Consider the following 18,700-nt stretch of genomic DNA (forward strand, 5'->3'; position numbering starts at 1 on the left):
TGATATTGAGGGAGGTTAATCTAGTGGTGGGAGAAGAAAGGCTTCATGAACCCCATGATTGGTGGAGTGATCATGTGTCAGTGTCTCAGGCTTTAACCACTCAAAATGTTTTGCTATGGAGAGCAAAGTCTTTGTGTTGGCTCATATGTCAATGGTTGACAGCACATGGTAACTCCATAAATTATGAGGCTCAAGACACCTCACTCTTGTGTCATTGGATTCAGTTTTTTTTTTTTCCAAAAAATACTACAAGTTTTTAAACATTGTACAGTCAATTGGCATGACCCTATGGTAAACTAACATAATGTTTTTATCTGTGGTTTTATTGCATATTCAAGGAGTTGATTGAATGTGGTTGAATAGGTCTTCTGTTGTTGCCTAAGATGAAATCTTCATATAAAAGGTGAGTTGCACATCCTGGTGACTTTTTGGAACAAGCTGATGCAATGCTAGACTAGCCCCTTTGGCAATGTCTTGAGTTTTAACAAGCAACCACTCAGCTGAGCAGTCTTCCTGTCATAACTTGAAACTGACCTACTGTAAGCACTTGACGAGTATGTTAGCTCACAGCTAATGGCCGTCCGACTCGAATCCTGACCCTCCTGGAGGAGCCGCTCGAGTCGACGCTCTTCCTCCTTTGAGAGCGAGCTCTGCGGCGTTCTTTGCTGTCTGGCAAACTGCAGAGGCGGCGGCCGTTTTCACAGGCGACTGAAGGATGGCCGCCGGCAGCTCGGCCTGTTGCTCTGTCTCTTCCCCTGTCAGCGTCCATACTGGAGCCGTGTGTGGGCGGGCATATGTCGCGTCCAGTAGACTAAACGCAGGAGGGACATGATTAGCGCAGGCGGATGTGAACTCTCCGGCGAGCGAGATCGCCACAGGGCTCCTCAGAGGAAGCAGAACCTTAAAAGACGAGGCAGAAATCTGGACTGGGTCGCAGCGTGGGCGCCTGCTCAGTTGACAGACGCAGGACTCTTTGGACCTGCACTGCAGGTATGTCTGTGTATGAGAGCAAGACTTCACTTATGACACTTGCTCTCACTGGTTTCATTTAGATTTGATTTAGTGGCGTGGGGATTTGCCTCGTAACCAAAAGATTGCAGGTTTGACACATAATTGACTGCAGCACTTGACCTGTAAACAGATGGCCGGAGGATTGACTCTGCTGTTTTGCCCTTAACGTCAGTCTCCCGAACTCTAACTACAAGGTCGCAGGTCAGCTTTGGTTGTTGTGACCCTCGAGTGAGGTACTTAATCTGAAGAAGGTTGTCGGTTTGATGGTCGTTCAACCCTTAAGCAAGGTACATAACCTGTAGCCAGGTTGCAGATTTGACTGGTTATTTTACGCTTGAGTGAGATACGTGACCTGATCCGCAGCAGCCAATAGCCTGTTATATAAATGGTTGTACGCTGTAAGTTGTGTAAGTGTCCCTGAATGAGGGAACCTCAGAGGAATACGATCATCATCGGATCCCTGAGAGGGAGCTGGACCGCGTGAGGCTGTTCTGTGACCCTGCAACCACCACTTTGGGAATTGTGCCCGGACAATGCTAAACGCAGCTGAATGGACAGGTCTGCTGAATGACTGGTTCACTCGCTCCAGTCCACTGCTATGCACATACACTGTAATAAAAACGAAAAGCTTCGTCAAAGCGGCTTCCATTTCATCCGGTTTGAGGTTTGGTTCAAATGAGCTGGTAAGTCTCCGTTGGACCTAGTAAGCCTGCCTGTAGCCCGATTATCACTGGGGCTGTGTTGGCTTTGAATCAAGCCCGTGTACGTGTAGCCCAAATCACTTTAGCTTGGTGTTTCGCATTCACATCACCGACCACTTTCGGCTGAACATTTTATGAACATGAGCGAGGTAATCAGTGTGTTTGTTTCTTTATTTTAATATAATCTAACCATCATCATGTTAAGATTTTGCTGCAGTAAGACGCTGGCATAGAAGTGTGAAAAAGACGAGAAAGGTGCTGAGGTTGTGGCTGCTGCCAGAACAGACAAGATGAGCGTCTTCATTGGTAGGAATGGTACTTGCCGCAACCAATAGGCTTATGTTGACTGTTTTTGAAAGTAAGAGAGACTGGGATATATCAACTTCTTGGTGTCAAACTGGAAGTATGGCTGTCATGTAAATAATTGGAGATGTATAGATCCAGTTTGACATCAATCAGTGGATATGTCACTGTCTGTAATAACCCTGGTCTGCCTAAGGCTGGTTGCCATTTCACTTATTAAATGATGCTATTCAGATGATGGATTTTTTTGGTTCATCAATGCAGGGGAAAAAGATGGCCTGGAAATGATTTTAACAGAATCTTTGGTTTTAGGACACCTCTTGTTATGGAATGTACCATTTCTGTAAGAAAGAAGGGGAAGGGGGTTATAACACGAAGGAAGATATGTAAGGAATTCCCACAGCCTAAGAAAATACGAAGAAAGACTGAGTTCTGAGGCCTTGTGTTGGAAGGCTAAGTCTGCGGGGAGATGGAAAGGCATGGATATTCCACGCTGCCAGTGACTTGCGCTGTATGAAGACAATACAAGAAAGAACCTGAAAGGAACCTTAAACTGTTTTAACATTTTTTTTTCCCCCGTTTTCATTTCTCAAACGACAAGCTTGCAAAGTTGTCTTGTATATTGTCTTAGTGCTTCCTGTTTGATAAATTGTGGGAAATGGTTTCAAAATGTGTCAAAAAAGGGAATGGTTTACAAGAAACCGCTACCCCTGGGATTGAACAAGGGGTTTGAAAACTACTGGTGTAAAAAGGCTTAGTGTTGAATTAAGGAGAAGTATGTAGGACGGTAGCGCTTTTACTGGCTTTGAGACACACGGTTTTCAGTGGAATAAAAATAGACTTGAAACCTTCCGGCTGTCTGTCTCTTCTAACTTCACATCACTCAGCTCTCTCTAGCCTGTGTTTGTCTGTTTTTCAGCCTGTATTCCACTCCTCTCCAACACAGGGAGGATCTTCCTAGCCTTTGAGAGAACTGATTTGTCAATTGTGTCCATCAAGCTTATCATCAGGGGCAACATTTCAATGATCTTACCTTTCTCATCAATCTCTTTATCTACTTTCCAGTTTATTCATCTATCTAATTAACTTTCTATTTATGTATCAGACTAGTACACAGGTTGGGAGCCATGTTAATAATGCTCCTCTAGATCACGGTCAGTCAATGTTACATGTGGCTCTTGAACTAATGGGCAATCAAAACAAAGTTGCAGCTCATGTGACCGACTTTGAAGGAAAAAAAAAAAACGGCTTTTTAACACAGCAATGTAGCTTTGAAGGGGATTTTTAGCTGAATTAACAGAGTATTGCAGGAAACAGCACTGGAAACCTTTTCTTCTACATTAAAAGTCACAAAACACTTTCCTATATGAGAGGCAAGGGGTGTGGATGCTGGTCATTCAGCAAGTTGAGTGCCACAGGAGGGTCACAGTAATTGGATCAGAAAAAAATGACCCAGATCTCTTACCCCTACTCTACCACTGCACACCATGCCTGTCTGCATAGTCAGTTTATTCCATCTTAGCATTGATCTTAGCATTCAGACAGTATGTGCAATGATCATAGCATTCTTTTTAGGGGATGGCACCTCTCAAACGCCTAGCATGATTCAAACAGACAGGACATGACGCAAGACACTGATTAACAAAACATGATGATCAAAAACGAGGCATCACCGACACCCGTGGCTACACTAAGACACAGATTATTTTAAAGGTGACAGATGAGCGCTAACTCAATGTGTTCTTCAAATATTTCCACACGACTGTTGGGGAAGGCGGGGTCCAATGGGGATTTGTCATCTACCACATAGATTGCTCACATGGCACAATCACAACCACATACCTTATGATTGACATACCGTTTTATTAAAAAGGCCTTCAAACAGAATCCTAAATTTCAAAGCAGGATTGATCGCATGGTGCTGGGGGACAATCTAGCTGACTTCTGACTGACAGGTGCACGCCGGTAGCCAGAACTCTGCAAAGCGATGAAAATAGACAGAGCGGTCCTGTCCCTGACTACTAAAGTAAAGGAAGCTGAATAAAAACGGTTCTGCCAATTTCATCCCCACCCATCGTCATTCTTTGATATGTCCTGAATTATTCAGACTGAAAGATGAGGTATGTGCCAACTCCACTTGCGTTTGTTCTAAAAAATGGAAATATTTTTGGACAGCTGCCTTTTCCCTTCACCTGTTCCTTCCATGCGTAAAGAAACGCGTTTACAACGTGAACATTTTGGACTGTTGGCGCATGGCGTTAATTCATTATTCATGATGTCTTTAACATATTTGCTTTGTCATTTAAAAATGCTAATATCTCAATTTGACAAGATCAACGAAACAGCTGGACTTCGAAAATGACGCAACCAAAACAATCAGTCTGTATTATTACATGCATTATTTTGCTGTCAATAATGACCCACATCTCAGTCATTTGTAAAGCAACCCCTTTTCCTTGGTATTGTGGTACAGTACCTTGTTCCAGGATGCAGCTGTATTGTCCTACCTGGTTCTACTGTACGTATTTTGCAATGATATAAAGTCTAATAGTTGCGCACAACTGAAAAGGCTTTGAGCTTTTTAGAGGACGTCGTCGAAAAAAGTGTTTTCTTGTCAAGGTCGAATTGAACAGAATTTTACAATTTCCTAGACAGTTCTTAACTTTACCCACTGGATGGAGCTGTGGCTTCATTATTTGTGAACCTAAAACCTGGAGACATATTGTAGCCACTGAAACTTGTCCAAAAAGGGCTCATCAGCAAAATGTATGCATAAAATAATTGAATTACTTTGTTAATGATATGATTTTATACCAAAAATCCTATTATTATTATAGTTACACTTAAAATATGTATTATACTATATATTTAAAGATATAAATTATATTTTTTCAAGTATTTTCACTTGAAAATAATTAATGGGTTTACATCTAAAAGCTAATTCACCAAATTGACTCTAAATGTTTTTCCCCAGGCAACTTGGTGATGGGGCTACCTTAGTTACAGTGTTTGTAAAGTGAAACCTTGAGCAACATTGCTGTAGTGCGCTCTGGTGGTGAGGGGAGGTACTACAGTGGTACTTCCCAGTTGGGTGGGTTCTCTGCTCAGCTGGCATCTTGTCCACACACATGCCTGCTTCCTATATTTAGTGCCGTTAATGTCCAGATGTCTGTCTAACTGCTCAACACTTTCTTTTTACAAGTGTGGTTAGAATAAAGTAAAGCAAAGAACAAGCCATATATTACCTGAAATCTTCAGGCCTGCTGCGCTGCTGGCTTGGTGAGAGTCCAGCACAGGAACATAGCTTGCTGAAACCTGAAGAATGACAAGCGTTTGGGAACCAGCTTGTTGCTGGGAAAGTGACAAGGGTTTGAGTGTTGCTTAGGGACAGAGGATGAGCATGGTTATGAGCTTAATCACACACAAACGCACACACACACACACACACTCGCACTTACACATAGAAAAACTCTTGGTGTCTATGTCAAACAGTATCAGTAGTCAACAGAGTTAGGCAGTGTTTAAGACTTTGTTTACTAGTGTCTGGCCGATCAGGCTAGGCTCAGATAATCTACTGAAAAAGAGGTATAAAACACAGGGGCACCCTTATGGACCACTCACACCAGTGGGGCCTCATCTGATTCATCACATCGGGATGCCTCTGGAATAGAACAGAGGGGAAAGCCCACGTAAGTACGGGACCAACAGAGGGATCTGAAAAACAAGACGTTCCTGGCAGCGGCCACTCTTTCCACCTCCTGGTGATGCCGAGCTCCGAGCACCTTGGGTCAAGGATTCTTGCACCGGGTGCACAGAAAAGCGAACGCTTTACAAAAGGTGCAGAAGTATGTCCTGTGAAAAGGGATCTGACGCTCACGTAACGCACACACGGATGGAGGGCTGCACCATCTACGCATATTCACAGATTCTGGATTAGAACGACACAGCGCCTTAGGCTTTAAGGCTGAGAGGATCTCTGGACTACAGTGTAGGGGGATACCCTCCCTAAGAAAGACCTGGTGAACAATAAGGAACGGGGCCACTGGGGTCTCTTTGTGAATGAAAAGGTGACGATCAGGTCCAGCGTCTGCTAATTAATGAGGGGGGTAGACCCAAATCAATTACCTCTTATTCCCCCTTCGAGCCTGGAGGCTATCTGATAACCTCCCACAAACTCCAAAAGAGTTGCTATATATAGGGCTGTGATGCATTTGCAGGAAAGTATTCGTCTCCTGATATCGCAGCACTTCGCATCAGCACTTTGTGCGGTGTGGGGCTAAATCCCCCTGACGATCTGCCATCCAAACCCTGCCTGAGTATTGCACACCCTGGGATGTAGTGGGGAGCCACAGGTCAGTGGGATACTGGGATTTCTAAACTCTGTTTTCCATTAATCTGAAGCTGCCGCTCTCCTGGTGTTTTTTTTTTTACTTCACCAACAAGGACACAGAAATCTAGGTAAGTGGATCGCGGCGGCGGAACACCTCCCCTTACTAATTGCATGCATTGTCTAACGACCCTACAGTCGCAGCGAGGTAAAGTCGTGTGACAGCGGCCAACTGCCTGTTGGGAACTTGGAAAACACAGAAAAGAGTCGACTCAAGGCTTTGTCCCCTCCAGCACTATCCCCCTCAGCCCTCCCTGTATCGTGTTCCCTGCTCGTGTCCCCGGCTCTGCGTTTCAGTGGAATGTTACAGATTCAGGTTGGGTGGTTTTCACTTTTAACTTTGCCTGGTCTTTAAGTGCAGGCTGGTTTGGAGAATTTGCTGACCGTCTCACTCTGCTGCCTGCTAGCAGATTTATATAGCCTGCTAAGCCACGAATACCCATCTGGGAAACGCGAGCCGAGGACATGGCTCGTAATGACTGCACAAGGGGCTCCTTCCCTAAAGCTCCCCCCCTGCATTCCCCACGCAGCTTCGGGGGGGATTCGAGAATTCTCACCCGAATTATCCCGGCGGACGGGTTCTGCGTGTAGCATGTGCGGTTGAACATTTGAGCGCATATGTGGGCGCGTGTATGTGAGTGTGTATGTGTGGGTGCGCGTGTCTGTTCATTGCGCTGTTGTGTCTCTCAGTTTGCTGACCGTGCCCATTCGCCAAGAAAGGTCCTGCTTCAAAATGGCGCTTAAAAATAGCCGCAGAAGATAGGATTACGGTCAAGTCAATGCGGTGCAATATACACAATGTCCTCAAAGAAGATGGAAAAAATGCTGAACATTCATAGCAATAATAATTTTTGTTGAAGGCTGCCAAATACCAGTGTCTAAAAGGCAAACTTCAGACTGCCTTGGGCCATGGCAGATGGAGGGGGATAGCATGCCAGTCCAGATTTATTTGACTACCTGAACAAATCGTGGGGATTTAATGCTCAAACGCTGCCATATAATCTGGCGTTTCAGTCATAGATGCTCATACCTACTGGAAAAAAGTCCACAGTCTGTACTTTCAACCAACGAGGATCTGCCACACATTGCAAGCATCCACAAAAAAACGAACAAAACTGAACTACAGTACTAGTGCTGTCACGCCATCCTTGTTAGCGTTGTTATTTTGTTTCTGTTGCTATCAGATCACTTTGCTAAGGCGAGCCACATAAAACCGTCAAGCTGTCAGCACAGCTGTATGTGGAAGCTGCTACATATTATTCAAACGGTGGAGATATATTCTGAAAAAAATATCTCAAGAATTCGCACAGCAGATGTTGAATATAAAAAATGCTTTGATCCAGCCATGCCATCGGGCTTCAAAATACAGATTGTACGGTACATTTATCTAGATGAAATGGCTTGATCTTGGACCTTGCATTAGTCCTTCTGATATTTCTTATTTATTTATAAGCATGTCCTTCAAGCTCTTTCTTATAACAATGCTTTTCTTGCTGTAAGCATCATTAATACCTAAGATAGATTTGTCTCCCTGAATAAAAGATGATGCAGCTAATATCTCTTTCGCATGTGACATATGGTTGGCAAGGGCATCTTAGGTCACAGATTTACACTTACAACTTGACAAGGAAGGAATTCTGTTGCTCTTTGCAGAGCCTTGAGATGAGTTAGGGTCCAGGGTTTCAGTTGCCATTTTAAGAGCATGCTGACATCCATAGGGTGCAGTGCTCCATGTCGACCACCGGGGGAGCACTGTGGACTCCTCTCGCTCTTTTGGCCCAGCCTGCATACTCCTGTCCTGTTGAGTGCAAATGGCAGTGGAAAGGTGCAACCAAAACAGCTTGTGCTTCTTTGCCCCCCTCAGCCTGCCACCATGCCTCTGTCAGGGACGCCCGCACCCAACAAAAGGAAAAAGCCATCCAGGATCATCACCGACCTGTCCCACATCAAGCAGGATGGTAAGAAACACACACATACATATAGATGGTAAGGTACCCTACACTCCTCTTCATGCACACACAGACGCATACACACACACACACACACAGATGCACACATAGAATGAGAACATACAGCATATTTTTCTCTCCAAACACACACACACACACACACACACATACACACAATGATAAGGTAAAGTATATTCATCTCCATATACACACATGCGCGCATACACAAAGAATGGTTTTATAGAATAAATTCCTCTACACACATAAAAACGTCCACTAAGGCTGCATATTCCACTCTTTAACTCTTTCCCCAGCCATGTTAGCCTCAACCCAAGATATGTTTTTCATGTTAACCTTAGATCCCCCCAGTAACTTGCACGGTCTGTTCCAGTTGTATGTTGTACATATATGAATCGTCAGCGTATGCTCCAGGTTTAGGAGTATCTAATGCATCTCAGAAATGTAATGTGTGGAGGTGATAATCCACCTCTCTTGGGCACTTAGGACCAGCCATTAAATGCAATTCAATACCCAGCATGCACTTCCTGCTCCCCTGGGCGGTACATGCCTCAACCATGTAACATAACCAGAAGACTCAGCTCAGATTCAGTGATACTACAGTAATGGGCCCAAACAGGACGTGAGTGTGACTCCTACATTGTGGACATTTCCTTCAGTTATTGTCCAAAAACCTGGAGTGGTAATTATAAATTAGGGGACACAACTAGAATGTTAAAGTTTCAGAAGAAACTTTTCCATTAATGTGGCTTATGCAATTTACATAATTTACTGTGACAGTTGCAAGGAAGAATTCCCTTCCAAAAGAGGGTTTGCCTAGGGCAGTTGGGTTTTGACAACCATGACTTTTGTATTGTGTGTCTGTATCATAACTGCATACCAGTGGGTGATTTTGGGACAGGTCCACTGGCACTAAATGGATTTCTACCCTAGTGATGCAACTGAAATCAAACCAAGATTGATGACCACACGTCATGGACAGTGACAGCAGTTGCAGTGTGAAAAACACCATTGACTACGATGAAGTGCAAATGCATTTATTTCTTCTAATCTGGTGAAAGTTATCCATCAGACATCTTGCAAGGAGGAGGATTCCACTAGGGAACCACAGTCCAGGGGAGACCTGAGACCCATAGGCTGTCAGCTGGTTAGAGGTCTATATAATTGCCCTTGTGGTGATGACTGGTCTAGATTGGGTCGCCACAATCAATACACCACAAGCTATTTTCAGGCTAATTATTTTGCCTTATTGGGTAAATTGTTATGATCTCACAGCTCTTCTTGGAAAGGCCACACATTGGTGCACTTCATGCGTATTAATGAGTATTGTGCCTTAATGGAGGTCAGTTGTGTAATGTAATCTGCAGATTTTGGGTGTCATGTTCTTTATTATCATCACAATCCCTTCATTCCCTTCTGATTTTGGGGCTGATCATAACTATTATGCTCCAGAGCCACTGTGGCACTACAACAGATCACTCGGAGAAAATAACAGTCAACAGCTTTTTTCCCCAAGACTCAATTATACTATATAAGTGTTTGAAACAGATTCTTGCTCATCCAAATTACTTCCCAAAAAAAGGAAAAAACAGGCTACTGAGAAGTGTGAGCTTCGCAGCTCCAGTGCTGCAAAACGAGTCTTCTTCGCGCTTCAAAAAGCTGTTGTGTACCGGGATACGTAGACGACGGGAGCCGGCGGTAGGGCTGCGCTAACGCAGCGTGGCACCGCGCGTCGCTCCAAGCGCCGCCACCAGCACAGCCAAGTCAAATATTGTGTGCAGGAACAGGCATACACTCCCGATCAGATCCCCCCCATGGTGACGCACCGGCGTCTGAATTAAAACAGCACGGTCAAACAGCGTTAAGTCAAAGGAGAACACTTCATTCAGGGCATTGCTGTAATTACCTGCTCAGTGCCTCTGTAAAGTGTGACTTACGGGAAGTGGAAAACAGACCTGAGAATGTCTAATCAAGACTTATACCCCTAGGTGGGCCTGTGTGTAAATAGATGTGCTAGATTGCTATTGTCTGATTAACCTTTCAGTGCAGATTTATTTTGACTGTGGCTGCTCTGCTAAACTTCAGGCTGTCACTCTTTCAGATCTGGCCGTCTCATAGATGTATTCTGTGAAGTAAAGTTACAGTATTTAATGGCCTTTCATTGCATTGAGTGGATAGGTAAGCTTTCACCCATGTGCCACATAGTAAAATTCTGTTTTTTCACGGCAATATTTATTTCACACTTGATATTTATTTTATACTTTTAAAATGAATTTATTTAAAATAGATAATTATACTTCACCTTTTTTATTTTTACATGTAAATGTTTTGACATGTGTTTGAGAAAGAGAGAAGTATTTGGTGTAGAGACAGGAACTCATAGTCATGGGATTATGAATGGGGTGAGCTGTTTTTTTAAAGGAAGTATGAATATTGATGAGGCCGATAAAATGATGTCATTCAGTTCGAGATGGACTCACCTCCAGCTAATAGAGCTGTAAGGAAGTGTCAGCCCTGAGGTTGCAGAGCGCTATGTAAATAGCAATAAAATCGTGTCGACTCCAACATCAGATAACCTGTGCTGTGTGGGTCATAACCGGAAGAGAGTGGGATAGTCATGTTAGCTGTCAGGAAGATCAGAGGAATTGTGCCTAGGAAAGACAATCCCTAGAAACACTGGGAAAAGGTCTGCTTAGAAACCACTGCAAATGGGGGCCCTATGACATCCACATGTGTGTTAGAGAAGAGCGAAATTCTGCATCATGACCCTCCTGCTTACAATTACAAGTCCTGTGCCTTCCGCTGACGGTGTCTGTACTGAGTAAACTATAGAGGGAAATGCAGATATGAAAATGATTCTGCCTTTGTCTCCTGCAACATCTCTCTTTCTCGGTAGCCTGTCTGAACCCATTTGCAGGAGAGAAACACGCATATTTCCACATCACTGAAGTGGAGCCCAGCTTCTGTGGGGGGCTCGATGATTTATGAAATTTCCCTGCTGTGCATGATTCAGCCAGGATTTACCCAGCATCCATTTGTGGGTCTGTAATGTGGGTTGGACAAAGAATTATGGGTATTGACAAACAAAACTCAGAGCCGGCTGGTGCAATCTCATGAAATGAATTAGATCATTTTATGGCAAACTACTAAATAGAATAAACATGCAATTAAATCTACCAAATTCCCCTACCCTGAACTTAGTTGAAAACTACCAGTGCTCAAAAGTATGCAAACCCTGGCAGTATGTATTTTATGCACAGGTTACTGCCAGTATGGTGCAATAAAGGACAACATCAAGGTCAGAATGTTTGCAGTCGGGCCTATATGTGGCTCCCTCTCCTTGTCATATGACTGAGCATTTGTTGGCCTGATACACATACCCTTTTGCACTGTGGAGGTGGAATAGGATTGGCTTGCTCAGTTCAGGTTCTCCAGGTGGTTTTTCATTACTGTTAGGTGACGCTGACCCTCGTTAGTTTGGCATGGTGCCCCAGCTGGTGCTGGCATCCTTACAAGTGAGCTGTGGGCGGACTCAGAGAGCGGAGTAACTACCCTGCCTCTGTCTGTGTCATTAGTATAAACTGAGGGTATGAGGGGGAGAGGGACTTACCCTGCTATCGCTGATCAGATCAAACAACCAGGGCTGCGCAGATGCTATGTGGAATGAAGTGTTTTCGCGAGGCCTCAGCCACGGGATGTAAATGAATCTCAGTCTGGGTTTGTGCCAACATTCGGTGCAACGCCAGTGCTCCAGCTCCCATTATGGGTAATGGAATGGAAATGCAACCGTGCCATACCAGCTCATCCATCTTCTCAGTAGAGGAACAGGGCTGTGAGGGGCTGCCTCAGCATCCCACAGTGTTCTCTGTGTTTCACACGCTCCAGTTCCAGAGGTTAGCTTACGTTTTTCATGTACCACAAGATCACCTTAGCTGGGAACATTAGAGCTGTGCGGTCTGCCTCCGGTTTTAGGTCCCTTCAACACATCATTGAAATCTTGCTTTAACTCCTTTTAATTCTTTTTTAAAGTTTTCAATTTGTATCTTTTACTTATACTTGCTTTTTTATCTCCCTGTCAGTTTTCCCTGGTTTTGTCTGTATTTTTACCTGCTTGTGATTTATTGCACAGAAAGCACTTTCAGGCGTGCTCTCTCACTATGATAATAGAGTTTATTATCAGTCATTATTCTTCTTCCTCTCAGAGTATGAGTCTGAGCCCGAGGCGTCTGAGTTTGACCTGGGGACGAAGATCAGGGCCCCCAAGGACATCATGCTGGAGGAGCTGTCTCTGCTCAAGAACAGGGGATCCAAGATGTTCAAGATGAGGCAGCAACGAGTGGAAAGGTTTATTTATGAAAATAACCCAGATGTCTTCAATCAGGAGTCCATGGTAAGGGATCAGAGAGAGCCCTTTCTGGTCCAGTATACAGTCTGATGAAATACTGTGGAAAAATCTGACTTCTAGACGCTGATCCAATATTGTATACTCTGCTAACGTAGAAAGGCTAATGTGGATAATGAGTCACTTCAAAATGAATGTGGTTTGGTAAAGTGGGACTGCACAATCATTAACTTTCACCCTGATGTAAATTGACAGGTTTCCCAATTATCACAGAAGGGATTAACCCAAAATTTGAACAACACCGAAACAACTTTGCCGCAATTCAAGTAAATAATTTTACCTCAACTTACTGCTGTTTTTAAGAGATCTTACACTGTGGCTTCTTAGACAGAAGGAGACCTGCTGAGCGCCTGTAGAATGCTGCACCAACTGATGGCAGGCAGTGGGGAGAACATGCTGGAAAAAGTGGAGAGCTCTGGACGGAGAAGAACCTCACCCCTGTTTCCTCTTTTTGCCCCCCCCCCAGGAGAACTTCCAGAACCTGGTGCCCAGCTTAGGGGGCAAGATGATGGATGTGGGAGGCCACTTGGTCAGCGGGCAGATGGTGGGCCGCTCCGGCAGCGGGGGTCACGCACCCATCCCCCCTCCCAAACCCGGAAGCTTTGTGAAGGTGGTCGGAGTAGGCGGCGCAGGTGGACAGGCTGGAGTTGCCGGGGGGCTTGCTGGAGGTGCAGGGGGGCAAGGGCAGGGCGGATCTGGTCATGTCCAGGTCGGAGTTGGCATACATATTCACGGTGAGTTGTGAGAGGGTGACCAATGGTGATTTCCGCTGATATACTCCAACGTCACCCGTCTCATGTCATTCTGGCACTTTGAAATTCATGGCACATACATTTTCTAAGAAATAACTGCATCTGTGCCAGAAGAAAGCAAGCCGTTTGGATCAGTGTGCTATCTATTCCTGCAGGTGAGGCTGGTGCCGGTGCTGGTCAAGACAAAGGCAAGAAGAAGCACGAATTCGTGAAGACATATATATCACCCTGGGAACGGGCCATGAAGGGCAACGAGGAGCTGATGGCCACCATGAAGTCTCAAATGCCGGGGCCAATAATTCACAAGGATCTGCCAAAGTATAAGTGCTTCAACAGGTACACTGTTTTCTTCCTGTGGTAGGCCAGGGCAGGGCATGATCTGCCATCAGTCTGATTAACATGTAAAAACTGAAGCTGTGTGGATTACAGGATAGACCGCAGGACTGAAATATCTGGGTTATTACACCTTGCGTCTTTGAGGAAGTGGCTTTCTAAAGATGGCTGAATGTTCACCAGCATCAAAATCCTGATGTATTACACCATATGACACCATATGTAGCAAAATCTGCATGCTTTTGTCTCTTTTGCACACATCTGAAGCCCTCTGTGTGCCTGTTCTGTGCACTCCCCTCTCTCCCCCTGTGTTCGCTCAGGACTGCTATGCCCTATGGAGGCTTCGAGAAGGCTTCTCAGCTCTTGACATTTCAGTTGCCGGAGATTGAGGCGGCCCCAGAGGAGGCGGAGCCAGCCATCGTGTACCAGCACGACATTGGCTCGCGGCCCTCTTTCAACCGCACCCCCATCGGCTGGGTGGGCAGCGGCGACACCGGCCACATCCACATAGAGCTGGAGACCATGCCCTTCGACGGAGAGACCGACGACCTGTGAGGGGGGCCCCTCCCTCTCTCACAGACACACACACACACTCACACAGACTGAAACACCCACACACACACAGACTGACAGATACACACTTTACAGTCACACATGCTCGCCCACACTCTCACACCCAAAGCCTTGCACTCTTTCACCCAAACACGCTCACATGTCATACATGCACGAAATGGTGGTAACTGTTGCTACAATCAACCTGCTCCCAGATCAGCCTCAAATGAAAAAATTGTACAGCCTGTGTAGGGATGGGAAAGATCCATAGTCAGTACCTCCCCACAGATCATCTCAGAATTCTTTATACTCTTGTCAAGGTGGCCCTAGAGCAGGGATTGTGAGGGAAAATAAACACAAACTGGAAGTAGTACAAATATTCACACACATTTTTTATTGAGATCTCTGACAAAAGACTGTTTGACTGGAGACACACTGTCATACACAAAAACAAAAAAGTGTTAAGAGGAGTGACCTGAGGAGAGACTGATCACTGAAAACCTTTAATAATCACAAATAGAGAAACCTTCCTTTCTTCATTCGTGCACAACTAAATTTATTTTTAGCTATGCCAATGTACATCATGTAGGAATTTTCCAACATGTGATGCTCTGCAGTTTCTTTCTTGGAAGAACAGGACACGTGACTTATATTGCTTGTGATAGCAAAGACGGAGAGAATGATTTCAAAATGAGAACGGCTGTTTTACCTGCTTGTCTTCCCCCTTTCTTTGTGTGTTGCACTTTAGAACAGAATTATAGTTCCATTTGATTTCTTTTTTTTTTTTTTAGTATTGCTATACGCAAAGCCTGATCTTGTCAGCAAGGGCTGGTGTGCTGTCAGCTTTACCCATCATGCTTCAGTCTGCAGCTGTAGAGGCCAGTGCTTTTGACCGCATTTCCATCTGACTCTCAGCCTGGAGAAGTGCCAAGCTGCCTCGGCTACAGCTAAAGCTACGGCGTGGGCCCTTGGCTTCGAGGGCGTGCCAACATGACACACACCTGCTTCTTCCTTTCGAATTCCTTCCAAAATGCAATAAACCTTTTCAAGTGTATCAAAGCCTGTGGTCTGTTTTCTGTATTTTTTTTTCTTACACATGCTTACACATACCCACCTTCTCTTCCTTATTAAGACCAAGATGAAAACAAAAACTCTCACATACACATGACTGGTAAAAAAATGAAAAAACAAACAGCTATTAGAGTATAGACAGAAATTGAATTGCCACTATAAATTATACATTGTTTCTGTTTATAAATTTAAGTGTTGCCACAGGCAAAAGGTTAAGCAGTGTGTCACAGAGGTGCTGATGGGAAACAAAAATCCAAAAAGCACTTTAGAACTCCTAACCATGGACCTCACTTCCCACTGGAACCATCACAGAATGCCACTCAGCGGTGACTCATTACAATCACAATTACACCTTAGCCGATTTCACTCATCCCTCTGACAACACATTTTAAGGTTTGCCTCATATCCCGTTGACTGCAATTGCCGTTTTCAAATGCTGTATAATGAAGCAATACATTATGATGGCCCTCCAGAATATGGACAGTAATGATGAGGGTATATTTGTGGAACGTGAATGGGCTGCAGCAGCCCCCTGCCCTGGCTCCACAGCTGCAGTGCAGATGCAGTGGTGGATGGGGACGGCTGGGTCTGTGTGCCGTCCGGCGGCAGGGGCTTGCTTCTATATTACTACAGCCCTCCTCCTGAGATCTCCGGATGCCCAGAGGGTGTGTGTATGTGAGGGTGTGCGCGTGTGTGTGTATGTGTGTGTGTGTATGTGTGTGTGTGTGTGTGTGTGTGTGTGTGTGTGTGTGTGTGTATGCGTGTGTGTGGTGGGGGGGTATTGCACGGTCATGCGCTCGGAGCACCGCTGGCACCGCCGCTCCTGCAGGAAGCAGGGAAGCGAAGCCCCATCAATCACGCGAGAGGGTATCCCTCCCCTCACGTTCACGCGCGTGCGGGAGGCAGAGGGGTGCTCTCGCTGTCCTGCGCAGGAGGAGGGGGTGACTGCGTTGCAACGGGACCACAGAGATTCGGACGGGTGCATTTTCCTGGGCTGAGCCGCAGCGGGACGTCTGCAAACCTGTGAGTGGGAGCAGAGCCGGAGCAGCACAGCGGGGCTGGATGGTGGAATAGCTGCAGTGGGACTGTTGTGGGATGTGGATGTGAAAGGGTTAAAATGAGGCTCCTGATTGCCTGGCAGCAATGACACCAGAAACCCCCCGAACTCAAGGGAGCTGTGACCCGAACTACTGCGTCAGGTGAGTTTATGTCAAACGCTACTACTACTGCTGCTCCCGCTGCGTCGATTTCAAATGGCACGCCTCCTTCGTCAGCTAAGAGTGCGGTTGCAGGCAACACACATTTGCAGTGCAGGTCCTTTCGAAAAAGCCAGTGGAGTCTGAAGTGATCTGGTTCATGGAAGTGAAATCCCTAAGTCCAGCTGGATTTTGTAGGGAATAGATTTTAGGACATCACATCTGTTGGTGAGACTTGGAGGAGGCTGTCTTTGTGGACAGATCTACTTCTGGCATGTGCAGCCAGAGCCCGCTGTTCCCACTGGCACCAAAGGCTTTCCCATGCCCTTTTGCTGGATCGTGGCTTCCCATGGAGGACGTTCTGGCTGTGAACTAGTTAACCTATAACAAACTGGCAGCTTACTCTTTACATAACTGCGAAACACAACCCACAGTCAGCTCATCCAGTTCAAATGCCCTTAAAAAATAAAAATAGAAATCACGGAGTTTCATGGGCATGTCCAGTCAGTCATATTTCACGTACTTGAAGCAATAACCTGGTTGAATGACAAAACAGTGAGAAAATGACCCTGATAAGCAAGCTCACCTCTGTGGGGATAGTTGCTTTAAGACAGCTGTTGTGGGAAATACTGCAAGGATGTAGTATAGCCATGTTGTTGAATACTTTGAGTTCCAGGGACTGCCTCTGTATATATAATCACATGGGGAGCTGGGGGGCTCCAAAATAATTAAACAAATCTAGGTAAGAGCTGGTGAGCTATTTTAATAATAGCTACAAGCACCCATAATTTGAAATGCACAACAGAAATCAAAACTTCAGTACAGACAGTCACAGTATGTTGCATTGAACAGTCACTTCTCTGGTAACCACGGTACATGTGAGACAGCTCTGAGCGTTGAAACTGGTAGGATCTGAGGTGGTCTTTAAATTAACTAAGCACTGCCAGTTGTAGTAGTGATGTGGAATTCTCGTTCCCGCATACTGCAAGCGCATCATTTGCATTAGCCACTACTCAGGCGCCTGCACCGTGATATCGCGAGACTTGGTTGCCTTGGCTGCAGCGCAGGGTGATGCTGGTGGAGGTTTAGGGTTTAACGCCTGAGCTTCACACGAGTCCCATCGGATGGGGCGACAGGGCTGCTTGAGGAATAGAGAGAGGTGAGTGGGCAGTCTCCGAACTTCATCAGCAAATGACGGTTAAACTCATGAGAGAATTTCGAGATTGAAAGCAATCTAAGGTGAAAAAAACCTAACTTTTGGAACAGCCGGTAAAGTGGCGTTGGAATTGAATTTGCGCACTAGTGCATAGTAAGTGCGCGTGTCAAACTGTAGATGACATTAACCGTCGGGATGTTTTCAGTTTGTCACCAGCTTTGCAATAGAGGATGCTCAACTCTATGGGCGCAGCGCATTAGATTTCAGTGAACTGCTAACGATTGCCTTTTTCAGCCAGCGGTTAAGCTACAAGCCAACTAAATTTGTCACATGCAGTAGTGTGTCAGCACCATGCTACGTTAATAGATAGCAGGCAGAGCATGCCTGAATTGAAAGAATTGATGCACCATAGCTGGGGATGTGGTAGCTATCTAGTCTACCTAATTAACGTTTAATAGCTATTTTAGGGAAAGCTTTCACTGTTATATTTGTAGCTGCCTGTCTAGCGTAGTAGCTAGTTAACGTCAGTTGATACGAGTACCAAAGTTAATTTGATAGCTGGCTCTTTTGGTAAATTTAGCTTACTAACCTAACTTACCGTGGCATTTAGCCATGGAACTCATCATGTAACATTAGGGAGAGCAAGCTAGCCATACAGCTATGATGGATAGCCAGGTTGTTTTGGTATGACGACTTTTCGACCGGTCCCAGCTCCAGGTTTGTGGTGCATCTATCATAGTTATTGCATCACAGCTAGCTACCGAGTTAATCTGATGATTCTCATCACCACAGCTCAGAATACTTGCTAGCCATCTGGACTAGCGAGCTAACTACGACGTAGTTGGTAAGATGGATATAGTGGTGTATCG

The 18,700-nt window shown here is 45.2% G+C and overlaps 1 protein-coding gene across 1 annotated transcript; it reads left to right on the forward strand.

Annotated features, from left to right (window-relative positions):
* The first annotated feature begins 6,218 nt into the window (after nt 1-6,218).
* On the forward strand, nt 6,219-14,814 carry myoz1a (myozenin 1a). The gene is made up of 6 exons (XM_036546785.1): nt 6,219-6,473; nt 8,267-8,360; nt 12,572-12,759; nt 13,238-13,505; nt 13,679-13,859; nt 14,177-14,814. Exons 2-6 carry the CDS (start codon nt 8,276-8,278, stop codon nt 14,409-14,411), a joined length of 957 nt encoding a protein of 318 aa, XP_036402678.1. The 5' UTR covers nt 6,219-6,473; nt 8,267-8,275; the 3' UTR covers nt 14,412-14,814.
* Nucleotides 14,815-18,700: the final 3,886 nt, after the last annotated feature.

The sequence above is a fragment of the Megalops cyprinoides genome, chromosome 15, assembly GCF_013368585.1.
Source record: "Megalops cyprinoides isolate fMegCyp1 chromosome 15, fMegCyp1.pri, whole genome shotgun sequence".
NCBI lineage: Eukaryota > Metazoa > Chordata > Actinopteri > Elopiformes > Megalopidae > Megalops > Megalops cyprinoides.